The 16,439-nt window shown below is 37.4% G+C and overlaps 1 protein-coding gene across 1 annotated transcript; it reads right to left on the bottom strand.

Moving 5' to 3' along the window:
• Positions 1–1,948: 1,948 nt before the first annotated feature.
• On the bottom strand, positions 1,949–12,853 carry CETN3 (centrin 3). The gene is made up of 5 exons (XM_030969239.1): positions 12,696–12,853; positions 10,477–10,612; positions 8,615–8,729; positions 5,904–6,095; positions 1,949–2,394 (listed from the first exon to the last, which is right to left on the bottom strand). Exons 1-5 carry the CDS (start codon positions 12,710–12,712, stop codon positions 2,351–2,353), a joined length of 504 nt encoding a protein of 167 aa, XP_030825099.1. The 5' UTR covers positions 12,713–12,853; the 3' UTR covers positions 1,949–2,350.
• Positions 12,854–16,439: the final 3,586 nt, after the last annotated feature.

The following is a 16,439-nucleotide window of genomic DNA, read 5'->3' as shown; positions in this document are numbered from 1 at the left end:
ACCTTAACACTGGTCTGACTGTTGGTGACTTAACTGTGCCATGGAAACTTTCACATGAATGAACACAAACCAAATATGATTGATGTCACCAACCTAGTATATAAAAGACAACTCTAAAATAAGCCAGTAGAGTAGTATTTGGTGTACACTGCATTCCAACATGGTATTTTTATTAATTTGAAAGTTCTCCACTTCCTCAAAGTTACATGTGATTAATTAGGGATTAATTAATGGGATTATTGATATTTGGCACAGTTATAAACAATCGTTACTAGAAGCTCTTAAAAGGAGCTTCCAGTGATTTCAGTACAATGAATTACAACATTTCCTAAGCTGCCATTTTTAACTTCCACCAGACATCACTGTCCTCCATAGCAGAGGTGACAGAGGAACATCTATCCCTGGTACTCCAAGCCAGACCTTGTTCATTTAACACTAACCCACTTTTGCAAATCTAGAAATAAGGGACACATTCAACAGCACACCTATTGCATATGTAGTGATGACTGCTGAACCTTGGCAGTATCTACAACAGAGATGATAAAATGTTCCACCAAATTACTTGCTTCCTCTATGGTATCAGGCAAAGTATAAAAGGAAAAAAAGTGGCAATCTGTATCCTATGATACACCAAGAGAACTATGAAAACAGTACCAGGATAAATGAGAACCCCATGAAGCACAGAGAATTAAATGTAGCATCAATGGTGGGGCCGAGCTGACAGTTGCAAATTTAGAGATTATATCTTCCCATGATCTGGTCTCTGAACTGATACAATTATTGTCAGGTTGGTGAACACCACGGAAAGTCAACAGGAACTGCAACGATCCCAGTACACAAAATGACATGAGGAAAAAAAGTAAAACCAAACATTGAGACACTAGTACCAGTACTATTGAGAAAACAGTATCACAATTCTGATCATTTCTTTTTCCCTTCTTCTGTGACACTCCCACACTGTCACTTACAAGACCCCTCTCCAGGTCACTTGGCTTTTTATGTTTATGGAGCCTTATACTATTGTTACCTGGCCCCTCACAAATGTTGACATGCCTGCAAGAACGAAGTAAGGTTTACCAAGTATATTGCAAAAGCTAGAAATAAGGCCTCAATTCAGAAGACACAAAGTATATCTTAGTGGAAGAGTTACACATAGTAAGTGGTCACCTATCAAAAAATAAGTACCAGCCATGTACCAGAGATGGTACTATCCCCCTAAAGACCACTGCAGCATGTTAGAACACGTGGCACATTTAAAAGGTAGGGTTTTTAAGGAAAAAGTTTTTTGAAGACTATGAACAGATCTTTCCAGTTCTTTATCACTTTCATTGTCTGCAGAAACTAAAAGTGTCCCTGAAATAGTTTACAAAAAAGAAATTAAAAGCAAAGTCAGAAGCTACTGAATTGGACAATTCTCGTACTCATCCTAGAAAATACTTGTTAAGAGCCATCCATAGGCTCAGTCCCAAACACTGAATCTTTTCCCTTAAACATTCACCTCCCAAACACATCTTCTAAGATTGCAAAATACAGGTGAGGAGTCGTGGGTGTTTGTTGCAGGTTTTTTAATGGATTTTTAAAATACGTTTTCTATTTCACGTGGGGTGTTTTTGCTATTAGATTCTAAAGCATACTACTTGGCTCGCAGGAAGTTTGCCACTGTCATTGTCTCCACAACTATCAGAACTGTGGATACTGGAGAGAGAATTGCTGGCTGACATCTGAGTGATTTAAGCGTGTTTGAAATCATGCATAGTTGTGTGTCACTTGTACAGGGGTAACAGAGTTAATATTTTGCATCTTTGAAGATGCATATGCTTGCCCATTTAATGCTGCAGTTCATCTAAAAGAACAGAAGTAAATGAAAAATGAAAAAACCACACATTTTCTCTGCTAATTGTCCCTTCCAGTTCAGCTCAGATTGAACCACAATAATAACACCTTCAAGTAGTAGTAAAGAATGTTTTATTAAAATGGAAGTTTTTCAAACCTTATGTACCAAAACTAAGGCCACAACTAATGCTAACACAAAGTCAAGAACCTCAAAAGGTTCTTTTATGATACAATTTAGAAATCTGAGACAAGGCTATTTTACAAAGTTACTCAAACATTCTGAAATGCAGCATTACTTACTTGTTGTAAAATATTACATCAATTATCCTAGTGATAATATTTAATGATACAAAGTACTGAATTATCAGTGCATATAACCCGTTTTTATTTTGGTCCTATGACAACTAACTTTCTGCACCACTCCAGCTACCAAAATAAATGAAAGTACAAAACATTGTAATGGAAGCTGCCAACAACTCCTCCCTTTTGTGGTCAGTTAATTTCTTTTCTTCTAATGCTAAATATCTCCAGTCATAATAGCAATAAATTCTTCTTGATTGACTGCAAAAAAAAAAGGAAAAAAAAAGAAAATCATTAGACAAACAGCAATAAACCTTAAAATAAAATAATGCATATCTGTACTTTACTTAAAGGCTTCTCTGTTAGTATTTGTTCCATCTGATCCATTACTATAAGTGTTTACAAATTTGCTTCTAGAACAAGGGTTTTGCGCAGGTTTTTTCATGAAACATGAAACCAGAATGCAAGCTTCATTATGGGGAATACTAAACCCAGAATCTAGCTCACTTATAATCACTTATATTATTTCCAATTATAAAAGTAAAAAATATTCTAAAAGTGAAATATTATAGAAAAAAATTCCCCGAGAACCATATGTAAGATGGCTATGCAAAATAGTATTATTTTAAAGGTCTATAAAAATGTTAAGAATGGTACCTAAATTTTATTAAGTAAATCCTTCTCAAGCAACAATACCTTAGTTAGTTATGACTGAATTCAGTTTTATTCTTAAAATCATAATCCAAAACATTTACATCCCATTTACCATCACAGATCAAACGCTATTCCTGTCTCCCCATTCTATAACTCTTATCAAATACAAAACAAATTTTAATATTGTTTAGCAATCATTCCATAAATTAGATAGATTTAAAATGGACATTTGATGAGCCTTTCCCCATCTGAACTTTCTTCATTCTTCATTTATAATTAACAGAAATTTTACACAAATGCACTTGAAGAAATTAAGTCATAATAATACATTAATTAGTGTTCATTAATTATTTTGCTGTAGTTATACCTGAGGTGCTGACCTTACTCATATGTTAAAACACTAGAACAGTGAACCAGTGAACATGTTCACTCTGCAACTAATTACTGTACTGGGGAATGATTAGAGTAAGATGGTGGTATGGAAAAGACAAGACACATACAAAGCCCTGACAATTATCCATCCCAGCCAACATGCTCAAGCTATTCCTAAACCAAGCACTGCAAAGAAGGAACGACATTCACAGCTAGAAGAATATTACAGAAATTCAACTATGTTAAAGAATAAAAAAATAAAAAACCCTAAATATGTCCTGCTGTGACGTATGTAAAAAAAGGAGGAAACAAGTATATTTAGTCTAGCTTAGGGGCCCTATGCTCGGAAATACCAGTCCATCACATAGCTACAACTAGTCCTACAACACAAAAATACTGTCACTGTATGACTTTAAAAGCACTTCCAAGGCTTTTATGACAGTAACAACATAGTAACAACACAAATTCAAACATCATCTCAAAAATATTCTCTGGTTTACAACATCCTTGAAATCACGCTGCAAAATGGAAATACAACACTGTAATGACAAATTTTGGAACATTCAAAGAAACTTCAAAAAGCAGTGTAGTTACAATTCCCAGTAATCAAAGTAATTCCAGTTAGTCCCTTTCAGATATAGGATCTGTTCACGAGTTAAGCACCACAAAAGCAGAAGCACTGTTTTGTCATGACACCAGATTTCCCTCAACTCCATGACGTAAGTAATCATAAAAGAACAAACTAGAATCACAACTAATAGAAAGAGAACATCGACTTAGAATTTTGAGTGTTAAAGGTACGTATTTTTTCAGAGGTGGGTCTGGGTACTTAATGTTGTGCCAAAAGTCTGAGACACGAGACTGAACAGTGTTTCCCACAGCTGCATCCACACAAGATGATCAAAATGGCATGAACTGACACCACAAAGTTTTTCCAGTTAGTTGTGCTCAAAACCAGAAGTAATTATTAAACCCAGTAATATCAAAGGAAGATTATTTACATAATTAAGGGAGACAAAAATACATCAAATATACTTTCTTTTACAGAAATATGTGTACTACTGTACTCTACCGGTAGAGCTCAGTGGTTTTGCTGTGAACATAAGGGTTCATGTAACCTGAGTACCATACAAGATATCTTATTTCAGTGTGAGCAAAACAATCTCTCAAATGTAATACAGGGTTTAAACCAAAAGTGGTACTATTCCTGTATTTGATATACCAATAAAAAATGCTAACAATTAACAGTTTGAAATTTGTTTTGGAGAGCAGGAAAAGAAGGAGAATTAGATGACAGCAAGATTTTGCCACATTTGCCAGGTGTTTGAAGACAAATGAAATGGTGATTCACAGAATAATTAACTTTCTCAGAATGAGCCTTGAAAAGCTGGAACAGCCTCAGTTTTCTTTAAAGTAGAAAAAACACACAGTACTTTAAGGATAACAAACATTACAAACATTATGCTGTCACTCTTCCATATGCAATCTTCTGCTTGATTGCCTTAGAAAGACAATGAATGGATGATTGAATAAGAGGAAACTGAGCCACTTAGTCATAGCTGATCAATCTGATTTAAAAAAATGTAGCACTGACACAAAATAATGACTCAATTACCCTCCTGAAAGGAACTAATAGTATATGTTCCATATGTAGTACCCAAATAGCAATGTGACAAAAGAACATTGATCCACAATTCTGACATCTCATTTGGCAGCTCCAGGAGATCAACACATGACAAAACATATTTGACAAAGAGTTCTAATTTCACTCACCTCTACAGCTATGACTTCCAAAAATAACACCTACGTTGAACAGCACAGAAGACTATATGTCAAAAGGCTGACAACACAAATTTTTCCCCTAGTACCTGTGCGTTTTGAGCCCAACATATGCCCACAAGCATAAATATCACTGTCACAGGAAAAACTGATGACCTGCTAGTGAAATCTAAGATATGAGTCACCACCCTCTAAGAATGGCGCTTGATCAACTGATACAGTCTTTATATGCAAGATCTTAAGTGAGCGATCCTCAAAATTCAGGTATTAAGTTTTCTAATGTAAAAATAAGGTTGTTTTGAAGATAATGAAAAACTCTAAATTTCAGTGTTCACATTGATTTAACAAGCATGGTATCAAACTTGATTTGCTAATTCATTCCTTATCTACCTCGTAAGTCCCTTCTGCAGCCTACTCTGTATGGACTTTGTCAGTTGCAGAGCCATTTTTCACACTATTCTTTTCAGCACTCCAAGGCTCAGAAGTATGTTAAGGAGTCATGCAAGCTGATCCTACATAGACCCAGGCTACTTCCAGCATGATTTATTAGCTTAATGCTCCATATCCAGTGCTGAAATCATAACAATGACAAATTGCACTTAAAATATATTGAGTATGTGAACAAAAAACTTTCTCTCAGCACTTTACTGCTTTTACTGATTAATAAGGAAATAAAAATGTAATGTAGGTACACAGAATCTCTCTTACTTCTACCTTCAACTACACTTGCACCCATCTTCTAAACAGACATTGGCTGAACAAGAGTTGATGGTGAATCAATTCTTAAACTCCAGAATTAGTAGCTGTCAAAAGCAATCGTCTGCATTATTTGTAAACTAAATTATGCTTAAGATGAAAGTAATCTAGAAGGAAATGAAAGAGGACATTTTCACAACAAAATAACACCTAAAAAGAGAACAAAATTTAGAACAAGATGATATGGTGTTGTATTTGCCAGCACGTACTTTCTCCATCTCCATCCTTATCAAATTCTTCAATCATAGCCCGCAGTTCTTCATCAGACATATTTTCACCCAATTCTCTAGCAACCCGGCGCAGGTTTCTCAGACTTATTTTACCAGAGTCATCATCATCAAACAATTTGAATGCCTTGAGTATTTCTTCTTGAGGGTCTCTGTCCAGTATCCAATCTGTCACTGCAAAAAGGATAGTTAAGTTAGACTAAAAAATTCAAACAGGTAAATTCAGAATGGCCTTTGCAAGCTAGGACAATATGAAGAACATATGTCTGATTTCACGTGTTCTTACATTTCTATAGAATTCAATGTGCATATTTGTTTGGCTGTTGCCTGACCTCTCTTTCTCACCTCTGTTTTCCCAAGCTGAGTTGCTCCTGGGGACATAATTGCTGCAGTAGAAAGCTGCATGGCAGTTGAGTCACACTTTCCACACATTTTCCAATAGGAATTTAAAGTATACACAAGATGCCTCTCTTTCAAAATTCCAAATTTTCAGAAAAAACACCATCAGCTCTTTTAGACAAAGGTGTGATTTTTTTTTTACTTTACATGTTTTCATCAGGAGAGAATTTTGAGCTGGGGAGAACACTGAAACAGTAAGTTCCACATGGAACCTCTCTTTTAAAAATAAAACCACACTAACACAAAAAGCCCCCATAACCAACCAACTGATCACATCCCAGCACCCCCAAACCTGAAAACAAAAACAGACTAAGCACAGGGACAATGAAGAGGATGCTGCTGTGAATTACAAGATGTTTATTCTGAAAGGATTCTTCAACCTTTATTACTCTTTTCAAGACAACCATTTGTCAGTTTCCGCAACAGAAAATATAAACTTGCCTCATGAAATATGAAGCAATTGCTTCAGACCAACCAACAACAATGTATCTCCACAGCTTTGAACCTACCAGTCTTGTACTGCAGGGCTAGTCTTGTATTATCAAGCCCTTAAAAATCACATCTACACTGTTTGCACAGAAAGAACCACTTACCATCTGCTACTAACTGCAGATGGAATGTCTGCTCTGGCTCAGCTAACTTGAGAGGAAAGAATTTTTCATGCTCATTCAAGCCAACTACAGCAATCAAGCTTATATACCGGCAGATTTACCTTAAATTTAAATATTTTCTTTTAAAACAACAGTGCTGCATTACAGTATTAAACAATTTTAAAAATGCTACCTTTTGTGGCAAAAAGACAACTGAAAAATAATAAAACGTCTCTAAATACAAAACTATATAAGACAAAATATAATTGCATCTTTATGTATTTCAGTTGAACATTAAATTAAGAGAAATTGATGGCTCAAGAATTGCTTATCTATATGCAGCAGCTCTTCACAGTTAATGTCTCAATAAGCTATTTTATCTTACTCCCCAGTCTTTCTGTTAGAAGTGATATCATATGTAATTCTGTGTCAGTCATATGGCACCACAGCAGTACGCTACTTCAACTCAAGTTCTCCAACAGGTTCAATCCCCTTCTAAGTATATACTGTGCTTTCTACAAGAATTTCCTGGCTTCTTACAGCACTTAATGACTGTTGATATTGACAGCCAGGACAGAACAAGAAAACAACGAACATGACTGGGCATCGGGAATTTAAAAAGTAATTGCATGGTAATTACAGTATATTCATTTTATATAATATTACATAATATAATATGTAATTTTAAGACTAGTGTTACTATCAAACCAATACACTAATTTTCTTCCTAATACTTCCACATAGACTTTATAAATCAGAAAAGACCCAAAAATAATGTTCTCTAACTTGGAATATAACTATAAAAATATTACCTGTCATTAAGAAGACATTTTGTCCAGTACTAGCCTCTAAAACAATTACATGTTGCTACATTTCAATCACTAATTCTTTTGATACATTATGATGATTGCTATTTGTAGCCAAGAGCAAGTACTGGGGATTTGGGTGTTTTGTTCCATAAAATCTCCAGAAATAAAATACCTTGAAGAAATGGACTATCATGACCATAATGAACTATAATGGACATAATAAGCTAGAAATATAAACCCAAACAGATTACTTTTTGTTAAACATAAATTGTATGCAAAAGCATAAATTATGCATAACAAAAATCCCCTAAAATCTTTAAAGAAACATCAAGTCTTAAAATTCTGCAGATCACCACAAACTCAAAGTACATGAAATTACACAATATGCAAATTTCAGATGAAAGACACAACTAGTGCTACTGGTTCTATCAACAGTTGAAAATTCTTGTACAATATTTAAAATCTACTTCAATTTCTCTATCTTTTTTATATATGAAATCTGTAGTTTGCTTGTCTGTGTATGCATTCCTTCTCATGAAATTCAACGCCAAATACCTTTTCTACACCAGGAAGAAGAATCTTACAGAGATCCATGAACAGGACAAGAACATCTACACTTTAAACTAGCATATATTCCTCTGTTTAAGCTTGCAAGAGATTGATACCCTACTTCCTTTTATAGTGTAGCAATCATTCATCTCTACATATCAAATTAAGAATTCAGCAAACAAATATTTATCTTCCTTTACTATTGACCTATATTAAATAAAATATTAAATGAAATCTCCCACTTCTATTTCTATAATTGAAGAAGCCCACAAAGTATGGCTTTGAAATTGTACTCATTATTATAGGCTAAATATCTCTAGAGGTAGAAACACAATCAAACACATACCAACTTCATTAAAATCTTCAAAAGTGATCTTGCCTGTTGATTCGCGATCATAATCTTTAAGTATTTTCAGGACATCAGCTTTTTTCACATCAAAACCCAAGGCTCTCATTGCCACCTTTTGGAATAAAATGGAAGTGCAATCATAAATAAGGATCAAAATAAACTTTCAACAGGTTTTCCTCTCAATTTCAGTTATTAGCTTCTTTCCAAGAGAGGAAAGAGCATATCAATGGTTTAGTAACAATAATAAATAAATAAATAAATAAATAAATAAATAAATAAATAAATAAATAAATAAATAAATAAATAAATAAGAGCTTGGGATATTAAAACCATTTAGAACTATTACAAAATGGAACATCCAGTTACAGTGAGAAAAAAAAAAACCTTCGCATTTTCAGGGATTTTACAGACTGGACCAAATACATCTCAGGACAAGTAGATTTTTTCCCTTTCTAAAACCATTTCAAAATCTTATCTTCTTAAGACAAAACTGGAAGTCATTCTGCAAATTGTATGCAAGTGTATGTTCATGGATTTACAGGTCCTACAAGACTTTTAACTGCTTTTCTATTCAGCCACAGAAGCCAACCTATATTTTACTTTTCTGTTAGTGTAGAAGTCCACATTTAGTTTCCCATTTCACCTCAGAAGGCAATTGCTCAGCACACAGCACCCTAACTTCCTCCAAACTGGTGAATACAGGCTAACCACACATGGAAAACCACTGAAGTAATTATTCAAAATATGCTGATTTTGTACAGGAGACGTTTTTTTTCTTTATGTGTTTCTCCTCTTTCACAGTATAAGCTTCAGGGTGACAATATTTGATTAGACAGCTAAGAAAGAGCAATTTCAAGCAATGATGACAGCTGGGAATTCAAAGCATACCATAACCAGACAAAGCATAACCGTAACCAAGAGAGTGCCCAGCACAGCCCTAGTCACAGTGACTTCCAGCAAAGATAAAATAAGTGAACTGTGAAATAAAGAGAAGGGAACTTTTCTACCTAATACACTCCTGTAGCAGCAAATTAAGTATAAATAAGACTTTTTTCCTTCTTCAAATTACTTGGTAGAGCCACACTATAGAGCCAATACACTGAAGTAGGCATTCTTTAAAAAAAAAAAAATCTCACTCTATATGTGACTAAAACACTGGCCTCTCCAAAGCTACTTTTTGTTCTTGATGTCTTAATTAAAATAAAAATGCATAAAAGATTTAAGGCGAATTTAGTGAACCCCATTTACTACTCTGTAGACTTTCTGTGGGAGGCCTTACCTAGAAAGACATCCTAAACTCCATCTGCTAATAGCTATCATAAGGAACATCCTTCTGTGGGAAGGGCGACTACTGAGCCTCCCTCAAAAAGCACACCTTATTCCTACAAATCATAGGCTTTCTTTTGAAACATACAGGTAAGCTTTGGCTTATAGTCAACAGTTTTACAAATTTAATTTACATCTTTTACTTACACATCTGAAACCAACACCAAGCTTTAAGTTATACAGTGTCTTTAAAAATAATCAAACAGTTTTTCAAGAATTTTTCCCTCTGTCCAAGCTTATCCTTGGACAGTTTTTCCATCTGTCCAAGCTTATCCCAGTAACCCAATTATACCAGGCTTCCTTAGAATGCTATAGCAATTCTGTTACACATGAAGTATATAAAGTGGGAAGAAAAGCTTATTCTTACACCAACAGAATATTTCCCATTTTTTCTTTAATTTTTCCTTTGCTCCTTTAACCCAGCAACACATCTTGAAGGAAGTTTTTAAAGATATAGCCAGGATCTTAAGAATTCACTATGGAACAGATATATTATCTGCTATAAAATTGCTTAAATGAAAGGAAACTTCTACCTTTAATTCATGATAATTTATCGCTCTATCCTTGTCTGTATCAAACAATTCAAAGGCATCTTTAATTTCTTGCTTCTGTTCCTCAGTCAGTTCTCTTCTTTTCTTCTTTTTAGTTTTGTCTACTGAGAGTTCATTCCTATATAAAGAAAAGGAAACATAGTGTAACAGATTTCTACTGGGAAGATGCCACTGTAGATAAGAGTTTCCTCCAATAAGAAACTCACCATAATTTTAGGAATCACTACCTTACCTAGTCAGTATTTTCCCAGCTTCTATTCCCAGTTTAAAATAACATTAGAAATAGACAATTACCTTGTGAAATCTGAATGACACCTCCCGTCTCCCACCCAAAATAAAACCAGCAGAGGTGTTTTTGTTAATTAGCAACAACAATAACAACAACAAAAAAAGAAGGTAGAAAAAATTACCAGTTAAAAAGGCTTCTTGAGGTTACAAACTAGATTAGCAGTTGAAATTATACAACTCATGAAAACAGCTCATTTCTACACTGTAGCTTTAAAAAAATAAAATAAATTTGGGGACTGACAGGCCAATGGAAGCCAAACTAGGCCACACAGTCTGGCTACTACAGCTAGCATTAGGTGCTACAAATCAGCTTTGCCTGTAACAGTTCTTAGATAAATAATACTTGCAGGATTATTTTTTAATCCTTTAGATCCCACACATACACATTGTTTTGAAGATCTTTTGCTCTGTTTTGGTATATACAAGAGAAAAGCCCTCCAAATCAGCAAGTCTTGCTCAAAGACAGCCCTCTTTCTTTGGCTAGTCTAGGAATAAGCTTATGTTTTTAGAGGAGCATAGTAAAAGGACAAGAGACAATAGCCACAAAATGTAGGGAAAGAAGTGCAGCTGGAGGAGAAATTGCAGCTGGATCTAAGGGAAAACATTTTCCCAGTGCATATGGTGACATGCTAGAACAGTTCCACTGGGAAGGAGTCTCCATTATCAGAAATTTTTTGAACCTGACTATGAAAGGTGCTTAGCATCCTCAGCCAGCTTTATGTAGAAGCTGCTGTGATCAGGAAGCTGGACTAGATGACTTCCGTAAGTCCTTCCTAACCTAAATTACTGTATAGTTTATGTTATACTCTCAGGAATATTTTTTTAGACTCATTTGTCCTTTTGCACTAGAAGCAGAATGAGTGTTGTATCATCTAGTGTAGAATGCATAAAGATTAATTATCAGAAAACTGCAAGATTAATTTTCTAAATCCCCTCTAATAAGCTACTTTATGCCCTTCATTGTTGACAATTTGCTCATTTTAATCAAATCCTAAGCTTAAACACTTATCTAGACTTAGCTTTTAACCACTGAAGCAAAAATCCCAATTACAGACAAGAAAAGCGCAAGCTGCAGAAGCTGAACCTGCTTCAAATCACAATACCCTCAAAGAGTAAGATGTCTTTAACAGACCAATTGAAACAGTATGATTTCACATAGGCTTTGGATTACTACAGCTCTTGAAAGGACTAAAATAACTGTGACATGGCTATGTAATTAGGACTGGAAGGGAAGTTCAGATCTAGGGAGTCCAGATTTTGTGAGCTACGATGAAGAAATCAATTTATAAATCTGAAAGCAGATTAATACCGAACTCTTCTGAAAGAGCAATGTGAGTACTTAAGTGTTCATTTAGTGCTTAGCATAAAATAATTTATCAAAAGAAAAGGCAGTACTCAAATACAAGCAGTTCAGTGCCACTTCTGCAACTACTTTAACCATACTAAGCATGAAGTTCTTAGACTTGAAAATTAAGGGTAACAGTTGCCATGAAAGCGTATTAATTGCACTTGAAGACAAGAATTTGCCAGGTGCTGGGATTCATAAGCCAGGCTCTTTTATGCAATAACTACTAAATCAGAATTTATAAACAAAACAAAGCCGAGCCATTTAACTTTATGCCTATTCACAGGCCTTTTGAAAGCACGTTAGACAACCTAGAAGCGAACCTCACAAGGCCAGACGCGCCGGACCTTTCCCTCTTCCAGCAGAGAGACGGGCCTGATCCGCTCCCGGCCGCGCCAAAGGGATCAGATGTGACCGGCTGGAGGCCGGGGATGACCCAGGCTCCGCCACGGCCTGACGCGCCCCAGGTTCCACCAACAGCTCCCGAACGTGGGACAGCGCGGCCCTGAGGGATCCCCACCCGCGCTCCCGAGCGGGGGAAGCAGGAAAGCGCCGTGCTCGTACCGACCTGAGAGCCAGGCTCATCGTGCCGCTGGCGGGCAGCCGGGGCCGGCTAACGCGCCCCCTCCCCTCCGCACGGCCCGGGCGCGTTCGAGCCCCAGCGACGCCGCGCTCCTGCCCTTGACGACGCCGTTCAAGCCACGCCCTCACCAATCACCTATGTCTGATTGGCCGAGGGTCGATAAACTCCCGCCTGCGAGTCCTAGGCGCTCTGCTATTGGTTGAGATCCTGCCACTCAGGGCGGAAGGGGCGGTCCCTGCTGTGAGGTGGCGATGGCTCCCGGCGGTGCCTTCGGCCGCTGAGCTCTTTCTGCTGCGAAACGGGCAAGATGAGAAAGTTTTCCTAAGAAAGGATGTTTCTTGATATTTGATCTTGGTTTTCAAGCCTAATCAACAAGAAAGACGATTTAATCCTTGAAACAGATAGACGCTACAAAGCAAGCTTAAAGTGATGTCCAGCCGTTTTAAAGAATAATCTTTTGCTGGAATTTCCTTGTTAAGGTCTAGGGCACGACGTGTTTCCGTGATGTCAGACAAACAATTCAGAATTTCCTGGCCACAAGGACATTTGGCAGAACCCCTAAAATACGGAAGAAATTATTAAAGGCAACTCAGCAAGTGTGCTGAGTCAGCTCCAGTTCCAGCAGACCACTTACCAAGCTGCCCACCGACTCAAGGACGGGGAATGTGGACTAATTAGCATGAGAAGGAAGAGAATAATTAACAACAGAAGAGATAGAAGAATAATAATTAATAATAGAACTATGTAACCTGAAGCTAATGAACATTAATGCATTTGTTTGCTAAAATGTGTAAATACTAAAGAGTTTTGATAGTTGGCGTGCTTGATTCATGGAATACCATGCAGCACCCAGGCTTGTGCAACTCTGAAATAAATAATCCATGTCTCCCTCAAATGTGTAATTATTGGATTATTGCACACTGGGTAGCAAATCTGATTTTTGTGGTCAACACTTCTACTGGCCTCGCTGCAGCCTGGGTGTGTGGTGGCTGTGTCAGAACTCCCCGTAGCCCCAGGGCCTGCTCACTACTGCTCACTCCGACTGTTGGAGGTGCGGTGGGCTGTGGAGAAGCACAAAAATGCAGCATTTATAGAAGCATTTCTGGCACTTGTACAGATTTTGCCTTACTAAAATTTTGATTGAAAGCAATATGTACTGTGGCGAGACTGAAGACCTTAAAGTATAGCTCCAGTTATCACTGACACTAATATTTTTGTGTCTTGCAAAACAGTCAGTGAATCAACATTACATATTTGTGTGGAGAAAATGCTCCTATCACTGGTGAGAAAACTCAGATTTGTGCAAAGTGCTGCCTCAATGCTCTGGTCTGTGACAAAGTAATTGTCACTGTGCCTTGCTTCATAAGCAAGGGCTGTTTCATAACTAGCTTTGACAACATAGTACAGTGTTACGAACTGGACCATGATGATATTCAGATCCTTGCTAATACTATGTTACGCAGTCTGGCTAGATAGACTGAAAATTTTTAGGCAATGAAAAGTTCCTTCAGTCCTGACAGCATGTCTTGGAGATATTTTGCATCTGTGTTTCCAGTAATAAACTTTTTCTGCATTTACACTGAGTACAGTGAGTTGAATATGTAGAGTTTGGCTTGCTCAAGATACATTTTTCCTGAACAAAGTCAAGCAGAGATGAAACTTACTTTGCTGTCTATTCATATTATGCCTGGTCCACTGATCAAACAGGCAGAGGCAAGAGGTTTGTAATTGATCTCTGTTTACAGATGGTAGCTTTGCGACTAAAAGCATAAATTACTGGCAGGTTTGACCCTCAACATGTACTGTGGTGCAAATATAACCACAGATTAATTTTTTTTGTGTGTTTCATAGAACACATTTATTTGTCCAGAGATAAAAGGAAGCATTAACCAAATGGTGAGTGAAGTGTGGGAAAGTAGCACCAGGAGCCCCCAACTGCACCAAGAGCCCCGAATTGTGTTGATTCATCCCCACTCTCATCTCCTCTGTGTGCTGATCCTGGGTCTCAGCATAGGGGCCCTTGGTTCTTGCCTGAGCTGTACTGGGGTTATTCCTGTTCTTGCACTGTGTGCTGCTCTTGCTGACATACTTACCAGAGTTCGTGGCCTGGCCATGAACTTGAGTCATTACCTTGCCATTGTCTGCAGTCACTGGGCTGCTTACAGGTCAAGTTACTTTGCAGGGAGGTCACAATCCCTGCCTGTGTTATGACTGCGCTTCGCTTCCAAGCTGTCCTCCCTCAAGGTGTACCCATGCCCTGGCTGCTCTGTGTCAAGCAGAGTGAAATACCTGCTACTGATAGTCTGGGTGTGCTTCTGGGAACTGGAGATCCACATTCAGGTCCCTACTTCTAAATTTATAAGCTAAAAAGTTGCTCCAGAAACCAAAGTTACACTCTTCGTACATTGATTTAAGTTAGCAGCAGTGCTCTTACTGCATGTGAAATGGAGATGCAAAGAATTCCAAAGAGAAAAGACAGGCTCAAATAATAGTATCTAAAAATACGGTGGTGGTAGCAATGACTTATAAATCCTTGAGTTTTCAAAGTTGGCTAAACCCATCCTAAAATGACCTCTTATGAATAGAGTTGGTAAGTTAGAACAGCACTAGCCTTTTCCTCACACATACATATTGTCAGCTCAATAAGGAAAATAATTAATAATGAAATATACTTAAAGATGTTACTGGCTTTTACTTAATTTTCAAACTCATCTATTGCTTTTAAAAAGTCATTTGTGGGGCTGTCTGCCAGGTCTGTCTTCCCTTGGAGTGAAAATAGATTCTTCTGTAGTCCTAATTTATTAGTATTTGAAACTATCCTAGCACTCTGTTATCCTAAAGTGAATTTGAGTGTGGAGAAGACTATAAACCTCATCCCAACTGCTCAATATCAGATCACATATCAGAACTGTAGTTAAATTAATCCTGAATTTTTTAAAGGAGAAGTTGGGTAAGATTTCATGCAAGTCAAGAGAGTTCTGTTCATGTCACTCTTAGAACAAATCATATGTAAAAGTACAAAGCCATATTAAAAACATACCAAGTATCATTGCCAGTTTGATGATTGTGCATGCATTTCTTTGTGCATCTGGGCCAAACTCCTGGGAAATACCTGGCACAATCGCAGAAGTGTTGCCTAAGTTTCTGAGCCTTTTTCCATGTCAGGTCCTTTTGAGTTTTTGTTTTGTTTTGGTTTTTTTTTTTTTTGGGGCGGGGGGTTGGTTGTTGGTTTTGGTTTTTATTTGTTTGTTTGGGTTTTTGAAGTTTTTATTGTTTGTTTTTCCAATTTTAATTTCTGTTGAGTGCCTCATTGCCTCCCCAGGACTCTGTTGGGCATGTGTGGGAGTATGCAGTTAGCTCTAAAATAATTTTTTAACCAGTAATTTTTAAATTATTGTGAGATTAGTCTATCTAATAAAATCTGAGTCGTTAGGAGTAACCAGGCTGAAGATGGTTTTAGGTAGCACAGTAAAAGCAAGGAGCAGGCTTATAACACCGCTGGTTTCCTATTTTGATATTCGAATCTGTTATTTTCATGGTAAATGCAGCCCCCGCCCGACTTGTGGCCACCCGGTCGCTCCCCGCAGCGCGGCGCTGGCGCGGTCAGCGGGCGGGACAGCGAGGGGACATTCCCACCCTAGGGGCACTGCACGGGAAGGGGCATCCCGCCCCTACGGAGCCTGCACGTGCAGTAACAGGCTTTGGGGTAGGATCCCACTACGCCAAGCA

Source organism: Camarhynchus parvulus, chromosome Z, assembly GCF_901933205.1.
Source record: "Camarhynchus parvulus chromosome Z, STF_HiC, whole genome shotgun sequence".
NCBI lineage: Eukaryota > Metazoa > Chordata > Aves > Passeriformes > Thraupidae > Camarhynchus > Camarhynchus parvulus.
This window is presented reverse-complemented; position numbering and strand designations above follow the sequence as displayed.